At 36.6% G+C, this 20387-nt stretch overlaps 1 protein-coding gene across 1 annotated transcript in view; it reads left to right on the plus strand.

Moving 5' to 3' along the window:
• PLPP4 (phospholipid phosphatase 4) overlaps nucleotides 1-20387 on the plus strand; it is a 132174-nt gene that overhangs the window by 57275 nt on the left and 54512 nt on the right. Inside the window, exons 3-5 of the mRNA XM_034440276.3 lie at nucleotides 5302-5392; nucleotides 7322-7385; nucleotides 8144-8268. Coding sequence (XP_034296167.2) covers nucleotides 5302-5392; nucleotides 7322-7385; nucleotides 8144-8268 — 280 coding nt within the window. The remainder of the gene's footprint in view (nucleotides 1-5301; nucleotides 5393-7321; nucleotides 7386-8143; nucleotides 8269-20387) is intronic.

Raw genomic sequence — 20387 nt, forward strand, 5'->3', positions numbered from 1 at the left:
TTAAATGAATAAATAAACAAAAAATAAATAAATTATAGCCGGCAGCAGTCTGTCTTTAGAAATTTGTTTTGCTTTGCTTTTTTCATAGTTCTGTTATATTTACCATGTATTTATTGCAAATTTTGGAGCATTTGCAATAAATATAAAAAAAGTTTAACAAACAAACAATAAAGAAAAACTTGTGAAAGTTCATATACATTTTTAATACATTTTTCTTATGATAAACATTTTGTACATAGTTAACTACTTTGTATAAATAACATTCCTTAAGAGTATTATGCCATGAAAAGTTACCTGATACATAGAGTTTTACACTTTATGAAAAGACAAATATTGGTGCCCTGGAAATAATTTTATATTTCAGAAATTAAAACTAATCCAGTAAGAATTCACCTGACTGATTTTTGTCTCTGTTCCTTTTCCGTAGGAGACATGGCAACAAATGGGATTATTTTGAATAAGATAATTGTAGTCAGTAAAGAATAAATCTTCGAGTGTTCCTTAAAACAAACTGAGAGGCCTTGTCCTCTATCTAGTTTCCTTTTTATTGTCTTTTTTAGACTGAAAGCTATAACTACAGGTCTGTTGAAAAATCGCATGACCCTGAAAATGTAATTGAGAGGCGCTTCCCATAATCCATCAAAATTATCAAAATGAGCTCTTGTTAGATTGTTCCTCTGGACTGCTTCCTAGCAGAATAATTGCATGCAAAATAGAAAAAAAATGAATTAATAAATAAATATTATATACAGGTAGTCCTCCACTTACAACAGTTGCCTTAGTGACTGTTTGACATTACGATGACAATGAAAAAAATGACTTATGATCATTTTTCACACTTATGACTGTTGCAGCATCCCCATGGTCATGTGATTTACATTCAGACGTTTGACAACTGACTCTCATTTATGACGGTTGCAATGTCCTGGGTCCTGAACCCCTTTTGCAACCTTCTGATGGGCAAAATCAATGGGGAAACCAGATTCACTTAACAACCGTGTTACTTATTTAACAATTGCAGTGATTCACTTAACAAATGTGGCAAGAAAAGTCGTAAATTGAGGCAAAACTCATTTAATGTATTTCTCACTTAACAACATAAATTTTCTTTCTTTTTTTTTCTCTTAAATTGAGGACTAACTGTATTTAAATACCAAGTCATACATCTAGTGCATCATCTAGCATCAGTTGAGTAGTTAATATACTGCATGAGAAAAGATGATCAGGGGACTGGAGGCTAAAACATATAAAGAATAGTTGCTGGACTTGGGTATGTAATGAAAAAAAGGACTAAGGGTGAGATGATAGTAATGTTCCAATATCTCAGGGGTTGCCATAAAGAAGAAGGAGTCAAGCTATTCTCCATAGCACCTGAGGGCAGGAAAAGAAGCAATGGATGGAAACTAATCAAGGAGAGAAGCAACCTAGAAATAAGGAGACATTTCCTCACAGAACAATTAATCAGTGGAATAATTTGCCTCCAGAAGTTTGAATGCTCCAACACTGGAAGTTTTTAAGAAGAGATTGGACAACCATTTGTCTGAAATGGTATAGGGGGTTGGTTGCTTAGACAGGGGTTGGACTAGAAGACCTCTAAGGTCACTTCCATCTTCTCTTCTCTTCTCTTCTCTTCTCTTCTCTTCTCTTCTCTTCTCTTCTCTTCTCTTCTCTTCTCTTCTCTTCTCTTCTCTTCTCTTCTCTTCTCTTCTCTTCCCTTCCCTTCCCTTCCCTCCCCTCCCCTCCCCTCCCCTCCCCTCCCTTCCCTCCCTCCCATCCCATCCCATCCCATCCCATCCCATCCCATCCCATCCCATCCTATCCTTCTACTGTTTTCAAAATCATCAACAAAAATGCATTATAACAATTATAACAATATGATGTGGCTATGAATCCTGTTTTAACATATCTGAAAATACAAAGTGGGAATATATTTTACTTCCCACTGAGCAGAGCTTAATAAATATAATTTATTTAGGAAAGACTGGTATTCATCAATTGATTGATTTACAGGTGCATTGGATATACTGTACACAGGCACATTTTAAAACTGACTCAATTGAACACATGTAGACACAGTATATGTCAGTACTTCTCTATCTGTGTGGGTCCTTGTGTTTCATATTATGTGTAGATATCCAGAATCAGGTGAAGCATAATGCTGAAGTTGCATGTACTTACTGCAGAATGATAATGTTCATGTCTAGTAGAGCAAAAGGGGGAGGCTTTCCAAAGAAAGGGAAGCCTTGTTTTCCTCCCCCATTTTTGCAACATAAGTATTGTTCAACCAGATTAAGCCTAACTGGCCTTTTGAAGTTGGCTATGCAATTCATAGCTTGATCCTGCTGCAACTCTGAGACAGTCCTTTCTTTGAAAGCAGCACAAGCAAATTGAAATGATGAATGGTGTCAGTATTCCAGCACTAATGAAGCTTATGAAGCTTGCGGGAGAATCTGTGGAGAACAGCATATTTCATGCCACACAAAGCCCCACGTGTTTCTATTTTACCTGACCTTTCGGTTGTAAATGAGCCTGTTGCCTGGTTGCTGTTGTAAGCTAGAATAGGAATAGGGCCAATTCAGGCAAACACTTTAATTAGAAACCATAATACCTTAATTAAAAAAAAAAAGTGCAAACCCTTGGTTAAAAACACAGCGTATGATTGTTTTGCAAAACTATTTTTAGTTTTGGTTTGTTATAAATGCTTCACTAAGACACAAAATCTGTCCACAGATATGAACAAGAAGACTTTGTGCCAAGCCTTAGTGTATGACAACTTACGAATATGGATTTGTTCAATGTTTTCATTTTTCAGTAAACATTTTCACGGTTTCTGTTTATGAAGTGAGCTTTTTTTTTTGCTGTGGATTCAAACACATAAGTATACACGTGGAGCTACAGGATTTTGAATCAGATGTATGTCTTCATGCCACATTAAATTTGATATGCCTTATATTTCAAGAACAGCTTTTTAATATGTTCTGTGAACTTTAATAAGAAACTGAGATTCTCTCAGCCCTTGAGGGGGATCGTGCTTGGCTCTTTGGATCTCAGTCGATTCCCCCACCTCCGTGGATTCATTTATTTTTTATCCTAATCCTATTTATTGAAATATTTTCTTAATAAAAGTTGGTATATGTACAAACACTATCACCCCACTATCACAACTAGGAATGCCCTCCTCTTAATCATATTTTGTAGCACTATTCATTCTTAAAGATCGAAGGGAAATCTAGCTTGAAATTTATATAAACTTCCCCAGCTTGCATATCCCAAATCTGTACACTAAAGCAGAGAAATCCACAATGGAATATGACATATTCTCTTATTTTGATATATTTCTCTTACTTTTTTTTTTTTTTTAAAAAGTAGGATCATATAGAAGAAAAAACTATGCAAAATATATACAGTACAGTTTACTAGGATAAATATGCAAGAAAATAGGTGCATACAAAATTCTTGGGGTTCGGAGAAATGATTGTGAAAATGGAATGGTGCTAAACAAATGAAAATGAAAAAAAAATGAAATTAAAAATTGAAAAGAAAATATGGCATTGTATGCAGGTTTAAAGAAGGTTCTTCTACCTAGTGAATAATATATTTCCTAATACTCTATGTCCGTGATGGTGAACCTAAGGCATGCGTGCCACAGGTGGCACGTGGAGCCATATCTGTGGGCACACAAGCGTTGCCCTAGCTCAGCTCTAGCATGCATGCATGTGCCAGCCAGCTGATTTTGGGGCCTTCTGGGCCCCCAGAAGTCGGGAAATCGGCCATTTCCAGCCTTCGGAAGGCCTCCGGGGCATGGGGAAGGCCTCTGGAGCCTGGGGACGGTGAAAAACAGGCCTACTGGGCCCACCGCTAACTTTTTTGCTGTCATGTGCCAAAAGTGGGGGGAGCACGAAGGGTCGCACATGCATGTGCGGGGGCGGGGCATAGGGGATTGAATTATGGGTGTGGGCACACACGTGCTTGACCCCCCGGTTCTCCCCACTTTTGGCACGTGACGGCAAAAAGGTTAGCCATCACTGTGGCAGAGTGTTGCTATGGCCTAGAGGTAAAGCTCTTGTCAAACAATCAAGAGGCTGTGAGTTCAATCCTAGGTAGCGGCAGATATTTTTCTCTCTCTGGGTGCAATGAGTAATTGTCTGCTGTGAACTCCACATAGGCATCAGGAAGGGCATCCGGACAGTTAATGCTCAAGCTCTATTCAGTTGCCCAGACTCCACTCCAATGCAAGGGATTACAAGAAGAGAAAAGAAAAAAAATAGGGTGATGGAAATGTGAATTTAGATTCTTAAATAAGTGGAAGCATTTGTATAAAGTATTAATAGAAAAGCTGTAGTTTTCTTCATAAAACCATTCATGCCAGCATAATGTTACTCTTGCTTGCCTATTTTAAAAGCTTTCTATAGTTGACTCCTGAGGTTTATTGAATGTGAAGGCTGGGTGAGCTGTCATGCCCAATAGCAGGGAGCTACACATGCAACCATATCATGAATCCAGGAAAATTTGGACCATTGAAGTTCTGATATATTTCCCTCAGATAAGATGGGCAACTGTGCATTTTAGCACATTGAGGACCTCCTAGACCATTTTTGTGAATTTTAAAGGAACAATCAGAGACTTGTTTAGGGTAGCAGTCTTAAAAATAGAGGAGGGTAAAAATGAGGCACATATGAGCTGCAGACTCGCACAAGGTGTGTAGAATTCTTTTTAAAATCGAAAGGGGCTGAATTGTGAAGTATAAATTTCTGGAAAAATTTCTCCCCTTCTGGGGAGAAAATGGATTGGACAGAATAGTTTGATTCTGAAAAATCAGAACATTCCGTATGCATATGTTTCATGTGCAAAATATATAGGATATACTAAAGCCATGACTATTTCTGGAAAATCTTTGTCCTGATGTTTTGCAATGTATTACTTCCTCTTCAGAGTTTGGTTTTCATTTTGAAAGCTGATCTTCGTTAAGTTTACAGCTCTATTTTGTTTGTATCAGTTAAGAATTTAGAATTTAAGAATTCAGAATTTAGTCTGTCCTTTCATAATAATAGTAATTAATTATATATTTTTTGTTTTGGGTTCATGTAGCTTTGTTATCACTAATAACAGATGATCAGCCATCTAAATGAAGCAAACTGGAAATTACTATTTCTGATGGAGAGACAGCAGTAACAATTCTGACTGCTGTTTGTCAGAAATGGTGTAGGGTCTCCTGCTTGGGCGGGGGTTGGACTAGATAACCTACAAGGTCCCTCCCAACTCTGTTAATCTGTAATTAATATGTTGTTGTGTCTGTTGTAGGCCATTTCATTTCTGACACCCCTGGCTGTCATTTTTGTGGTGAAAATAATCCGACGCACAGACAAGACTGAAATTAAAGAAGCTTTGCTAGGTATGCCAAGAATAACATTAAATTCTGGTTTAAATGATGGGAAATTGTTTTCTTCCAGAAGTGTTGGGAAATTAAAAAAAAACTTCCTTTCAAAACTTTGGTATCTTTATGGTAAATAATTGAAAAATATTATTATCAACATCATAATCTCTTACGTCCTTCGGTTCCCCTTCCGCTCATTTTTACAGTTACTAGGGTCTTCTCTTTTGCACTGATTCTTCTAAAATTGTCACAATGTATTGATAGAGTAATATGCAAACAATATGTTCTATAGAAATCAACTAAAGACCTCCTTCCCTTGGGGAAAAAAAATAAATTATCTATTAACTAGACGGGGAAGGAAAGGAGAGAAAAAAGAAGATAGTAGGGAAGAAAAAGATAGTAGTAATTACTATCTTTTAAGTAGGTCTACTGAGTTCAGGAACCTTTCTCCGAGCAAGAATAGTTTGGATTTCTGATCCTATTTGTCATTATGAAATCTTGCAACAGTTTAGGAGAATTCAATGTTTCTTATTAATCTCCACTCTAAAAAGTGTGTGTCTACAAAGAGGGAAGAAGTCAGAGTTATTGCTTTGTCCTTACTGACTGGGCAAACTGCATGAAGTCCTTTCAATCAGTGGGTTCAAAACATTCTTTTTTTTTTTAGTTCCAAGTCTCACTTTGGCAGAAGGAAAAGTCTTATACAGTAGTCACTAGCTTGTTATTATGGCTACAGGCTTCCACTTTTGATCTATCCGCTTGCTTTCAAAAGTGTCTGCCTCTTTTAATGATTAAAACTCAAGTTTCCCATTTCAAAGGTAATTATTTTTTTGAGAAGAGAAACTCCCATCTTCCTTTCAGGTAAATATGGTTATTTGGATTTCCAACAAATTTTATGATGGTCTTAAAAAACAATTGATGAAAGAACTTCAGTTTTCTTGAGCCTCTGGAAATGTCTGAAGCAATTATTGCATGATGCAGTATTTCCTAGTTTTGTATTGATATTCTGTAATCCACAGATTTCTGAAGTTTCTTCTGGTAATGGAGGACTTACTGTTTTTTTCTTTTGAAAAGCCAGCAGCTCTTTACATCTGATGAAATCATTTCGTTATGTCTTCATAGAGTGTAGGGGTTAAGACACCTGGCTAGAATCTTGCAGACTGTTAGCTCTGGTCCCATCTTTGGCATGCTGAATGCCCTTGGAACAATCACACTCGCTCTCAGCCTAAGAAATAGCAAGCCACTTCCAAAAACATTGCTAAGAAAACTCCAGAGTTCAGATAGTCCAGGCAGTTGCCAGGAGTCAGCATTCACTAGAAGGGTACGCAGGGCACACACAAAAAGTCAATTAAAAAGTTGATAAACAGAGAGCTAAAAAGCATACAAACCCCTCCCCTCCAAAGATGATAAACACATTGCAAGACTGCAAATTTTGGTAGTTCCATTGTAAAGGAAGAAAAATTTGTTCTAGTTTATATGGAGTAGAGTAAATCAACCCGTTAGCTATTTATATAACCCTTCTCATTGGCAGTAAATTGAGTAGGAAGGAATGGTTTAGTGATTGGTTGTTGATATAATGGGATCAAATATGAAACTAACTTTATCCTGAAGGAGGAATTTGTGGGTCCCCAAGACATGAGATAAGAATTCACTATGCCAAAAGATCATAGAAAAAAACCCCACTGAAAACATTTCATATTTCATCAAGTTATCAGTTACTCTGTTTCCTCCAAAATAAGACACCCCTGATAATAAGCCCAATCGGGCTTTTGAGTGCATGGCAATAAGGTCAAGTGCTTGTTTCAAGGTTCAGAAAAATATAAGACAGGGTCTTATTTTCGGGGAAACACGGTACGTTTTCTCAAAATGTTGTAACAGTCTATTTCTGAATTCTGATTGCAAATTTAAATCATATCTTGTGGTTTTATATGATTTTTTGTTTGCTTTTAGCTGTGTCCTTGGCGCTTGCTTTAAATGGACTCTGCACGAACACTATTAAATTAATAGTGGGGAGGTAAGTCCTGAGTAACTATTCAATATACAGCAAGGTAGCCATAATGATTCTGGATGAAAATGACAAACAAAAAACTTGTTTTGGAGAATACCCAAAATATCCTGAAAGACATTGGTTTGCTTTTCATCATTATTGCTACTGTCATAGTCTTGTAAAGGTGGAAAAACTAATGGGCGATTAAATGAAAAACTGGTATAATACCTTAATGGGTGTTGTAATGGGGAAAAAAAAACATGCAGGATTTTCTCCCTGTATGTAGGGAACAGAACAAAAAATTACACAAAAGTGTTTAGGTTAAAGCAACTTCCCTTTTGCTTTACTTGGAGAAATGAAATCTTGTATGGGAAAATGTAGAAGGAATTAATTTTAATTGCCTTCTCCCATAAACCCAGCTCGGTTGAAATCAGTTCATTGCGTGATACCAGTATGAATCCTCTGTTTTCTTCACCTTTTAAAAGTGCCTCGTGTGGTCTTTTCCACGAGATTGAGAAAGCCAATTAAGTTTTGAAAATGGTCTTCTCATATAAGCCCCTTGGTTTAACTCTAGGCGGTTAGAATTCTTAACTGCTTTCATGGTCAGAATGCTTCGGATGAAAATAACTAATTAATTTCCCTCAGCACTTTTTGCTCCGTGGAAAGCGCGCGGGGGGGGGGGGGGGGGCTTCTCCATCAGAAACAGTCAGCTTAGTATAATGATCACTTGGAGGCTTTACTAACGACTGCTCTTCCATATCAAATGTTCCTGGGGTTTCTTGCAGGCCGCGTCCCGATTTCTTTTACCGCTGCTTTCCGGATGGAATAATGAACTCTGAAATGCACTGCACTGGTGATGCAAACGTTGTGTCAGAAGGGAGGAAAAGCTTTCCCAGCATCCACTCCTCCTGTAAGTTTTTGTTTTTCAGATGTTGTTCTTTGCCATGATTTTTCCTGCTTCCAAGAGCATATATGTAGGAAAGAGAAGACATGTAGGAGATAGACAGAGAGAGTGCCACCAAACTGAATGTTGGAAGCACTGGATGGGACAATGGCACAGAGTGGAAGGGCTTACATTCCTCTAACTGTCTGCTGGGTATGATTCTGTGGCTGTTTTTAAAAGTGAGTTAAACCCAGAAAAGCCAAAGACTCTGGGGATATTTGAAGGTGAAAGGAAAAAACATCAGTCTTTGGCCACAAATCTACTCCCCTGATTTAGAGTAAAAGTAGAAATATTGTGAATCATATATGGGTCTGGATAAGAAATAACAACTTTGAGTTCTGGTAGCGCAGCAAACTAAAGCACTGTTATTAACATCAGCTGCCTGCAATTACTGCAAGTTCAAATCTCACCAGGCTCAAGGTTGACTCAGCCTTCCATCCTTTCTAAGGTAGGTAAAATGAGGACCCAGATTGTGGGGGCAATAAGCTGACTTTGTATAAATATACAAAAGTATGAAGGCTATTGCTTAATGCATTGTAAGCCACCCTGAGTCTTCGGAGAAGAGCAGCATATAAATCAAATTAAAAAAAAAAAACAACAACTCCTCAGAACTGGTTCTGTTGCTGGAGACTTTTCCATTTTAAGTGTTGGATGAAACTGATATGCATCCTGAGGGACCTATTAGACGTAATAGCCCTTTCTGGAAGACCAGGTAGTAGCCATGGTCAAGAGGCCTTTCACACATATTCATCTAGTATGCTAGTTATACCTATTCCTAGATCAAAAGCCCTTCAGATGATTGGTACAGTAATCCTTGATTTACAACAATTCATTTAGTGATTGTTCAAAGTTACAAGGGCATTAAAAAAAGTGACTTATAACCAGGGGTGAAATGCTCCTAGTTCGGACCGGATCGCCCGATCCGGTAGTGATGGCAGCGGGTGATTCGGAGAACCAGTAGCAAAAATCCCTATGCCCCCCCACACCATGCCCAGCTGAGCTGCACAATCATCAGAGGCTTTTTTTTTTTTTACTTTTAAAAGTATTTTTTCTACAACTTCTTCTGCCGAAAAAATGCTTTTAAAAGTAAAAAAAAAGCCTCAGCTGGGATCGTCAGAGCCTTTTCAAAGCATTTTTTAAACCACCTCTTCTGCTGAAGAGGTTGCAGAAAAAAATGCTTTTAAAGTCTCTCTGATGATCCCAGCTGAGTTGCCTGATCATCAGAGAGACTTTTCAAAGCATTTTTTAAAACGATCAGGCAACTCAGATGGGATCGTCAGAGAGACTTTTAAAGCATTTTTTTCTGCAACCTCTTCAGCAGAAGAAGGTGGTTTTAAAAATGCTTTGAAAAGGCTCTGACGATCCCAGCTGTGTTCCTGATCAGCAGAGGCTTTTCAAAGCATTTTTTTGCATTTTCAGAAAAAAATGCTTTGAAAAGTTAAAAGAAAAAAAAAAGGTGGCCACGCTCACCCAGTCAGATTACCGCCCCCAAGCCACGCCCACAAAACCGGTAGTAACAAATTTTACATTTCACTCCTGCTTATGACCATTTTTCACAATTATGACCGTTGCACCATCCCCATGGTCATGTGATCAAAATTCAGATGTTTGGCCACTGGCTCACCTTTATGACAGTTGCAGTGTCCCAGGTCATGTGATCACCTCTTGTGACTTTCCGACAAGCAAAATCAATGGGGAAGCCAGATTCATTTAACAACTGTATTACTAACTTAGCAACTGCCGTGATTCACTTAACAACTCTGACAAGAAAGATTGTAAAATGGGGCAGAAATCACTTAACAAATGTCTCGCTTAGCAACAGAAATTTTGGGCTCAATTGTGGTTGTAAATTGAGGACTACCTATAGTTGTTTTGATCCCCTCTGCTGTTTCTCAGTGATTTGTTGTTTCTTGATTTTCAAGTGGAAGTTTCCCTGAGTCATTTGGAATCAGGCAGCCTATAAACAAAAGAATTTTGTTTGCAAAATTTGCACCTGCAATAATTCTAATGCTGAAATGTTTTCCTAGGCCTTGTTTAGTATCATTTTTGCTATTAAGTCTTTTTAAATCGCTAAACATTGTTGGTCGGTTGCAATGAATACAATGTATCCCAGGTTGTGCAGGGTTTTTATTATATGGGTACACTTTCCCAGAATTCCTCCCCATTCCAAAGAATCTGCCTTTGACTTTTACGGTAACAGAAGAGGAATTTAATTAAATAATTGGGAAAAATTATGTCAAGTACCTGCAGTTTAATTTCAATTGATTTGAATGTTTTTATTTGAAGTCATAAAATATGTGTCAAAGATGCGATCATTGCTATTCTTGACGGGAAAAGATATATTAAGAACTACAGTAATATATGTATATTATTCTATTTATGAATGTATCTATGCACATACATGTACAGTATGCACACCAGTGGTGAAATCTGTCCGGATCTATCCGGCTTGCGTGAACCGGTAGCGCCGGTGGCAGGAGTCTGCCTACCCACCGGAATGTCATTACGTCTCATTTTTTACCCTCTGCGCATGCGCAAAGGAGGCTCTGTGTATGCGCAGAAGAGGTGCACATGCATGTAGAGTGCGTGTGCTCCCGCATGCTCCCGTTCCCAAATCAGTTACGAAGGTTAGTGGATTTCACTGCTGATACACACACACACACACAAACACGTGATAGCACTGTAAGCAAATGTCTAGGTTATGTATATTATATATGACAAATTATAAATTAAACAAATGCAAATGAATATCAGTACTGCATGTGTGATGCCATACGGCTTTTTAAAAAAGTCAGTTTTCTAAATGTATTGCATATAAATGAGTAATAATCCACTTTTCAGAACGAAGTAAAACAGGATCATTGTTATTGAGATGGCTGCTATCCAGATTTACCAAAGGTTCTGGGTAAATTCTTTTAAATTCTCGGAACAAGTTGTCTCTCTCTGCCACTGTCCACTTTGTTCTGATTTTCCCCACCAACAAATTATTGGCAGATTAACAAACAAACAAACAAAAAATCACCATCACACAAGATTGTATAAAACTGAGTCTGGTTCATCTTTTTGCAGTCCTAAATGCACATGTGAAAAATTAAGTAACACAATTTAATTTCTTTTTCAGTGAATAAGGTTGCTTTGCAATGGTTGAGTTATACGTGTGTGTGTGTGTGTGTGTGTGTGTATATACTGTATGTATATGTACGTATATGTATATGTGTGTATATGTATATGTATATGTATGTGTATGTTTATGTATGTATATACATATGTACATGTACATGTACATGTATACTCAAATGAAGTGAGCTTAAATGGACTCCAGAGGATGGTAGAGGACAGGAAGGCCTGGAGGAACGTTGTCCATGGGGTTGCCATGGGTCGGACACGACTTTGCAACTAACAACAACAAAATCAAATGAAGAAGTAAACTCTCTGCATTATATTATGACAAGGTGTAAAAGCACAATGTGACGTTATCCTAGGGAGCCCTATTTGCAAATCCTCTTTACATTAAACTAGAGATTTGGAGAAAGACATTGAAAGTTCCCCTTCTCTCCACGTTGCTCCGTCATGGACCTTAAGCAATGACCTTTCTTCTTACTGGACTTGCTCAAGATCAATAATGATTTTCGATTGCTGCTAATGAGATCAGGTAGTTAGCAAAATCAGAGAGGTCGTGCCCTCTGCTGTACGGTAGGGGAAAATTGATATAATTCCTGATCACGTCGATCATCTGGCCAGTTTAAAAGAGCGTAAGACTCCTCAAAACTGCACAGCTGCACTTAATTTTTGCCTCCAAAGGCAACCCATGGACTCTACCTCCCTCTCAATTAAAGAACACTATATCCTTTGTGCAATATTTTTTTAAAAAACAGTTTGTTGCTGCTGTTGTTTTTTCCTTTCCTTGCTTTAGAAAATGCATTATAAAAATCTAGTTAGTTGTCTCACAAAAGAATAAAAGTTGCTATCATTCACGATCCATTTCTTAAATGAGTTAAAACAGCCGGCTGCAGTTTTAAGCTTGGTTATTGTTCTCTCAAGTTGGAAGATAGGAAACATCTAATATGTAACAATTGTCTTTTTACTGTACTGTCAAGGAAACTTTTAAGAAGAGGAATTGAAAGGATACATCTTTTGTGCATTCGTTGTCAGTTAAGTAACTGCAGTGTGAAGCTGTATTTTCTAAGTAGTGGTTGCTAATATGTTTGATAAATTTTCGTGAAACAGTGCATAGTATTTAACTCCTTAGTCCTTTTTTCTGCAAGTTATCCCAAATATTATTGTCAACATAGGGTAATTAATAGTTCGATTGTCCACTTATACATCTTCACCCGGCAGAAGAATCAATTTTTTCTTCTTTTTGTTGATTGAGAGACACATCTATCTATTAACTGAATACAGATGATTATAGAATTCCTTCCTTTCCTTCTGTTCTTTACTTCTTGGAGAAGATAGTAAGTCATTCCTGCCTAAAAAAATTTTAGGAACAAAAAACTTGCTTCTTAAGGGTAAAAGTTGCTGAATAGTTGATACAGATTTATAGTCCAGCTATTTTTAATATTTTAAGACATACAAAATTGTGTTCTTCTTCCATTGTATTAATGAGAATTGTGCTAGCTTATTGTCTAATAAACCACATTCTGATCAACCAAATGGTAAATGGGCTACAGGATGAAGACCTGCAATAAATCACGCCATTTATTCTTGGCACCAGTTCACAGTAATTTTTTTTTTTTGCAGGCTAATTATGACAGTATTAAACTGCACTCTGTTTTATTTTGTCAGCCTGTTCCTGTCTTCTTGCCTGCCTGAGAAAATACTGTCATTCCTGTAATTTTATACCCTCTTTTTTTTATATATATTGCTCAAATGAGCAGGAAGACAATTAGCAGACTACACATGAAATAAAGTAGTGAACAACAGCTGACAAAAGTGTGCAAAGCATGACAAAAGACCTCATTTTATACTGTCAGTCACTTCACAGTTGCTGGTATCAGTCCTGTTGGCTGTAAAAAATTACATTTAGGAATAAAAAAAAAAAGTATTTCAAAATGAATACGGTTGCCTCACTAATTCTTTCTCCTCCCAACCACCTGGTAAAATATGTTAAGCAAGCTTTTGTGGTTGAGAGTGGATGTAAATTTGATCTCCTAATCCCTGTTTACCTATTACAGCACTTCTGGATTTTTGATGTCCAGCATTTTCTAATGCAAATTTCTCATTTGTAGATTTATTTTGCATGTATATGTAAGTGCCTTTGAATTCTTGGCATAGAAGTGCTATGATCTACTGGCATTTATCCTGCATCATATATGTATTATTTTTATGTTTCGGATACCTGCCCATCAGCTTCATTGCATCTGTTATTACTTCTGAGCAATATCTCGCTAAAATCGATACACATTTTATGTAGATGCTAGGAGTAAGTTGTAGCGGACAAACTTCGAAGCCGTAAGAAATTAGATTTCCAGGACTAGAAGATTTTGTTGTTTGGACATGTAAAATATTCTGTTCTAGTTCCTTGTTTGGAACCTCCTATATACATACATACATACATACATACATACATACATACATACATACATATGCACTTCACTTCAGATTCCACAATACCTATCTTCTCATATCAACTTAAACCAATTAAGTTTTCAGAGTACTATTAATGAATCAGCAATGTGCTGCCGTCTGGGTTGTTTATTTGTTTATTAAACCATTTATATGGCTCAGGACATGTGGCTTTGGACAAGAAAAAAATCATAATCAATCCCATACAAATTAATATATCATTAAAACAATAAAATGCTTATCAGAGCTAATACTCTTTTTAGCTCATCAACTGGGGATTTGGAACTTCCTGATTCCAAGGCCCAAGCCAGGTTTAATTGCCCAACAGTATTTTGGTGTGAAAGTAGTTTCCAAAGAGCAGGGGCCACCACAGAGAAGGCATTCTTCCTGGGATGACGTTGCTTCCCTGAGAGAACCCAGAATGTGTCCGCTTTATTGCATCCAGCTGCCAAATTGACATACAATAATGCAATATGATGTTGTGCAAAAGCCCCTCCCCCCCCAGCCTCCTCTTCCTAAGTCAGAGCTGTTATCTGTTTTTCAGGCTTATTAAAAAAAATGGGAAGATTTTTTTTCTTAGCTTCCAGCACTATTTTTTGAAGGATAGGAGCAAGGCAGAGACTTCTGCAAAAGGTGATGTTCCTTGGCTTTATTTATCTAGAGATGCATCAAGCAAAGGCAGGTAATGGGTATTGCAAATGTGGATGGTTCTTTCAGAAGATACATGTATATTTCTTCTAAGCAACAGAGCATAGGAAAAGGAAGGGACAGTTAGCTTTTACTATGAGTGCAAATTTAACTATTGAAGAGGGGGTTGATAAGACTGGACAACCACTTGTCTGAAATGGTATTATAGGGTCTCCTGGTTGAGAGGGGGTTGGACTAGAAGACCTCCACGTTCCCTTCCAGCTCTACTCTGATTGGTTGATTGGGTTTAAATTAGGCCAAGGACTGCATGAAAGTAAGTGATACATTCTTATATGATATTAACTGAAAATAATCATGAAAGGATTTCTGTGGTGTGTTGCAAGAACAACCAAGAGGGAATGGTTGAGCTTCCCCAAAATAAGGCAGAATTTATCAGACTTCTGACTTACTGGTAGACATTAACATGCTTAATGTTTTATGATGTCGTTAAGGCTCTAATCCTATACTCATTTACTTTATAATGGTAACTTTATTGAACTTGCTTCTGAACTGACATGCTATCGGGTGTATTGTTAGGGCTGTTCAAAATATGATGAGATGTGGTATTAAACCTGAGGCATTTCAAATTGAGATTGATTTCATGCCAACAAAATATTGGTAATGGAGTTAACTATTTAATTCTCTGCATCACTATTTGGTTTCCTATATATGATTTAAATTAAATAAGACACTCACAAGGAATTGCAGCCTTTCAGTGTTCTTTAGCAAAATAATTAAATGATCTCTTCCCCAAAGTCTGGTGGCAGATTCAAGTAATCAGTGACATGCCAAGCCAAGAAGATGTTTTTCCATAAGGTTGGTGTGTGGCTTGAATCCTGCAGGGTAATTTATCTTCAAAAATGTCTTGCCCTTTGAATATTTACTAAAGCGTTTCTATTGGACAAAAGTCCCTTGTTGTATATAATCTTGGCTTTAAACAATGACAGACAGAAAGAGTGTATGGAAAACTCTTCTAAAGAGGTTTGGATTTTTTTTGTTTTTTTGTTTTGCAAGCCAAATCATCCAACCCGATGCCCATTGATAAAAGATTGGAAATTAAATCAGAACAGCTATTTTTCTTAACATCATCCTGCTCTTTGTTACTGTAAATAGATTACTGTTCTAAGCAATTGAAGAACAATTTGTCAGTGCATCAATTTGGGAATTTCCTACTAGTAATGAATGCATGATTTCAAGCACCAGCTGCTACTTGCGAGGGTTGCAAAAACAACATTTATTTCCAGAAGAAAGAGTTGAAGGTGACCTAAAACTACATTTAGTTCTTTTAGCCCACACATTTAATCCCACTTATTTCTGTATAACATCCAATTAAACCAGTCCCTATAATTGTGAATACTAGGATAATTGCTTTCTTATAACTGTTTACGGTGCTGAAGAATATGAACAGTCTAAACTTTCACTGCAAATCACTTTAGGGCTTTTAAAATGGGATGCAATGTACAAATATTTTAACAAAGTGAATGTATGGCAATAAAGAAAAAGACTGTCAAATTATTAATAATCAAGACACATTGCATCTACTTGGAGGTGCTACTTGTTTTATTCACAAATTCTGTGTAAATTGAAAGTGCTGTTGATTTTTTTTCTATACCTATATGCATTTTCTAGGAAATGTAAAAGCAGGGTGTGAAAGCTTAGAGCCTTAGGGAAAGAAAGAAAAAAGAGACATGCTTTTTGGACACAGGACACTGATTGACACTTAATTGCTAAACCAAAAAGCATTTTGAAAGCCAAAGCATATCCTACAATAACCCTGGCTGAGCAGAGTAATCCGTGGTGCAACATTTTATTTCAGGTCCCCATGTACTATAGTTAAAAATAATTGCTATTCTTACCCTCCATTAATCTGTTTAATTCTCTTTTCAAGCTGTCAAAGCCAAAGGCCTTATTCACATTTGAATTCATCCCATTTTATGTGTTTGCACCCATTAATAATATATGTCACAGTCTCTAAGTCTTGGCGTTATGGATACTTTCATTTCTGGATATCTTGCAGCTATTTTAGATTATAAGATCTGAGAACCCAGTAGGGGATTTGATCATACAATCTAAAGAGAAGCCTGTGTGATACATTTGCAAAAATGGATTGGACAGATGATAAAATTTAACTTTGCTTTCATTTAGAGGGAAAGTGAGAAAAAATTCATCAGGTAGAGACATGCAAGGGTTCTACCTGAAATTAAGAAACATTGACTGCTGCTGGCCACAAGGAAATCATCTGGCTGAATTAGTGAAGATATTCAAATAGTACATACAATGCATTTTCCAAACCTTTTTAATTAACTTCTGTCATTTTAAAACCGCTAACAATAATTTGAGTTTCTCTGCTGCTTATCTTTCTATTACAAGTAATCAGAAAGCAACATACTAGAAAAGTATTGCAATTTTCTCCTGGCTGTAATGTTTTCCTGGCTGGGTTCAGGGTCCATTTGATAAGTGTTAATAAGCCTTTGCAAGTCATTTTTGAACTGACTACATTGCTTCTGGGTTTGGTGTTTTATTTTACATCATTCTTTCCTTCTTACCAAGTTATTCTGTTATTTATTTACTCATTTAGTGAAAAGCAAATTCTCCTGTGTTTGCTAAACATGCTAGTAATGGTGATGGGTATCAACTCTTGGGATGAGAAGAAGGATAGGAAGTAAATGACAATATATGCATAGTGATATAATTACACAAGTCCTATGACTAACATGCATACTTGCATCAGATATCATAATGCAAAGGAGGCAAATATTTGTGTCAGGGCAACATCACCTGTGTAGCATTATATATTGGTGTCACCATAGTTTGATACACTCCATTAATAATGGTAATTCCAGTTTAAGTAATTGACAGCTGATATATGGCCTGTGCAACAAATGAGAGCTATAAGAGAATCCCTTCAAAGTGTTGAAAACTAGAAGACTTAGACTTCAGGAAGAGGCCTGGCAAAATAAGATGTCTCTGCAAAAACATAGTCTATGTCTGCAGCAAACGTAAAAGAATTGGTGAGTATATGGGTTCTTTGAAACCTTTCTGGATAAAGAGAGAATAGGAGATCACCCATATTACTTTGAATGGTTGGTCTTTGCATGGCATCTGCAGGACAGTGGTCTTCTATGGGATTGAGTGCCAGGAGAGAAAGGGATTAGCCATCTTGCTCACAGTTGTAGTGGAGCCTTTTAAAGGACACTAAATTCACAAGCCTCACTTTCTAATCACTTGCCTATCAATCATCTTAAAACTTATACCTTTGAACAGATAAGTTTGAAAAGTTGCCTAAGGAGTTTAATTTCAATTCTGAAAAAAGGAACGATTAATTACAATTTAGGAAGTTAAAAAAATAGAAATAAATAGCAAAAAGCTAAATAGGATTTGATCAGAAAGTTGCAGTAGATTAAGGGTCCAGTTAAATTTGGAATATCGACTCATGCTTTAAGATTTTGGAATTAACTGTAAAAAAATGAGTAGTGCTTATGGATTATTTTTGTTATCTTAGTTCATAAAAAGATAAGTAACTATAATTTAAAAAAACTGGACATTAGAGGTGACTAAAGATTCTAACTGGAAAAAAAAGTACAAGCCAAATCAAATCTTATATCGATATTTGAATGAATCAAAGACTGTTAGAAATAAAAAGGAAAAGGACGGAAACTAATGTTTATTTGATCAAAGTTAAAATAAGACTTTTATTTGCAAAATTCTAGCAAACCTTTACAGAGTGACACCTGGATTGAAAAGTTGATTTGCTAATAGTTAAGGAATGAGATATGGGTTTAAGAAATATGTCTGTAACCTTATAGGGGATAGGAAGTTACTATATTTGTATAGTAAATAAGCTTGACATATTTACATATTTCTTTTTGTATCGCATTCTTTTCTCTTATTCTTGCACTTTTTATTTTTTATTACTATTCTTTTTGTTTCTTTAAGTTTAGTTTGTATTAGTTTAGTTTTTGATAAACATCCATAAAAATTATATGGAAATTATAACTCTTACATGCTTTCTATGTCTTTCAATCAGAAGGTTTTCGCCAAATGCACATACCTGAATGGAAAGCCATTACATGAATGATAAATGTTCCTTTCCCGCCCCTTTGAAACAAGATACATTTTCCTGCTTGAAAACTACATTGGAAACAACAGTGGTGATTTCCATCCAGGGCTATAAATCCCTTAAAATGAATTCTTGCTATATTTTAGTTGTTTTTATTTTTTATTTTACTTAATCTAATCTTTTAGCCCAATGACTGTCAGAACACTTATTTTTTTTGAATGGATATGTGTGTGTTAATTCCTTTTCATTGTCTCACAAAAAGATGATCAAGTAAAAATGGAATAGATCCCCACTCCAGAGGTGGGTTTCAGCAGGTTCTGACCAGTTCTGGAGAACTGGTAGTGGAAATTTTGAGTAGTTCGGACAACCGGTAGTAAAAATTCTGACTGGCCCTGCCCCTGTCTATTCTCTGCCTCCCAAATCCCAGCTGATTGGGAGGAAATGGGTATTTTGCAGTATTCTTCCCCAGAATGGGATGAGAATGGAGATTTTACAGTATCCTTCCCCTGCCATGCCTACCAAGCCATGCCCACCATGCCACACCCACAGAACCGGTAGTAAAATTTTTTGAAACCCACCACTTCCCCAGTCCCATGCTGCAAATGTTAGTTGAGAGCTTGAAGCCATGCCAGTGAAATGACTTTCAGTGAGGTATTTGGTGAATAACCTGAACAACAAAAAATGATCAACCATGCTTTATAAATTATTATGGCTAGGTTTGTACATTGACCTAAATCGGTGTCTTCAAACTTAAGGTACCTGGGGAAACTTCAGTGTGAAGATTGTGAAGAAAGCTGTGAAAAAATCAGTCCAGAATCCATTAATGAAAACATTTCATGTAATTTGTTTTTGAATTGTAATTTGTAATTTGAACAAAATATTACAATTAATGTTACAATAATAATTTAATACAGTGCAAACTAATAATTTAATACAATGCAAATTGTCATGTTGAAACCCTGGATGATTCTCATGGAACCAGGAGGTTTTAGGGAAAAGAGTTTTAATACTATGGAGTTAAACCAAAATCAGTTTGGCATAGCATAATGTGTGAACATATAATGATTGCTTTCCAGACTAATTAGGAAGCAATGCTGCAAGCTCCTTTCTTATCAATGACAAGACCCTCCAGTCTCCAGTTCCCTCAAAAAAAAACAGTAATAAAGCAATATGATTGCCTTAATCTATATTGGTTATATCCTGGGAAATACTTCATTTGCTGGAGGTCTTGTAATCCTTTTCTTTCTAATAAATTCTTGCTAAAGAGACTGTGAGAATCAAGCTTAGGAAAGGAATTACTTTCGGTGTCTAGAAGAGGCCAAGAACCTAACAGCCATATTGTTAGATTTATTAGTCCTTTTCAGTATTAACCCTGGAAAAATCTAAATTCACAAGTTGAATAGCAAATATAAAGAGTGCATCCTCTAAGGAGAATTGATCATTTAGTACATTCAGCCAGAATGAGGCTATTGAGAAGACCATATCCCAAAATGAACCCAGAGGGGGGATATCTGCTTCTTTAGATATACTGCTCCATTATAGGCCCCTCTGTGCTGAGATTTGAATGGGGTTACCCCTGAAGACCAAACTGTCACAGAGCTTTGAATAGTTTCATAAGAGTTAGTTTTATGGAATGTTGGGTTTAAGCATGGAATTAGGATTAACACTGCATATTTCTGGCTTTTATAATTTTGCTAATTTCAGGGAGCCTTCAGAAGTCAGCCATTTAGACATTTTGTTTGTTGCTAAATTAAAAAAAGAAAAGAGGTAGGAA

This window comes from Pantherophis guttatus, chromosome 6 (genome assembly GCF_059756535.1).
Source record: "Pantherophis guttatus breed Tessera chromosome 6, ASM5975653v1, whole genome shotgun sequence".
Taxonomy (NCBI): Eukaryota; Metazoa; Chordata; class Lepidosauria; order Squamata; family Colubridae; genus Pantherophis; species Pantherophis guttatus.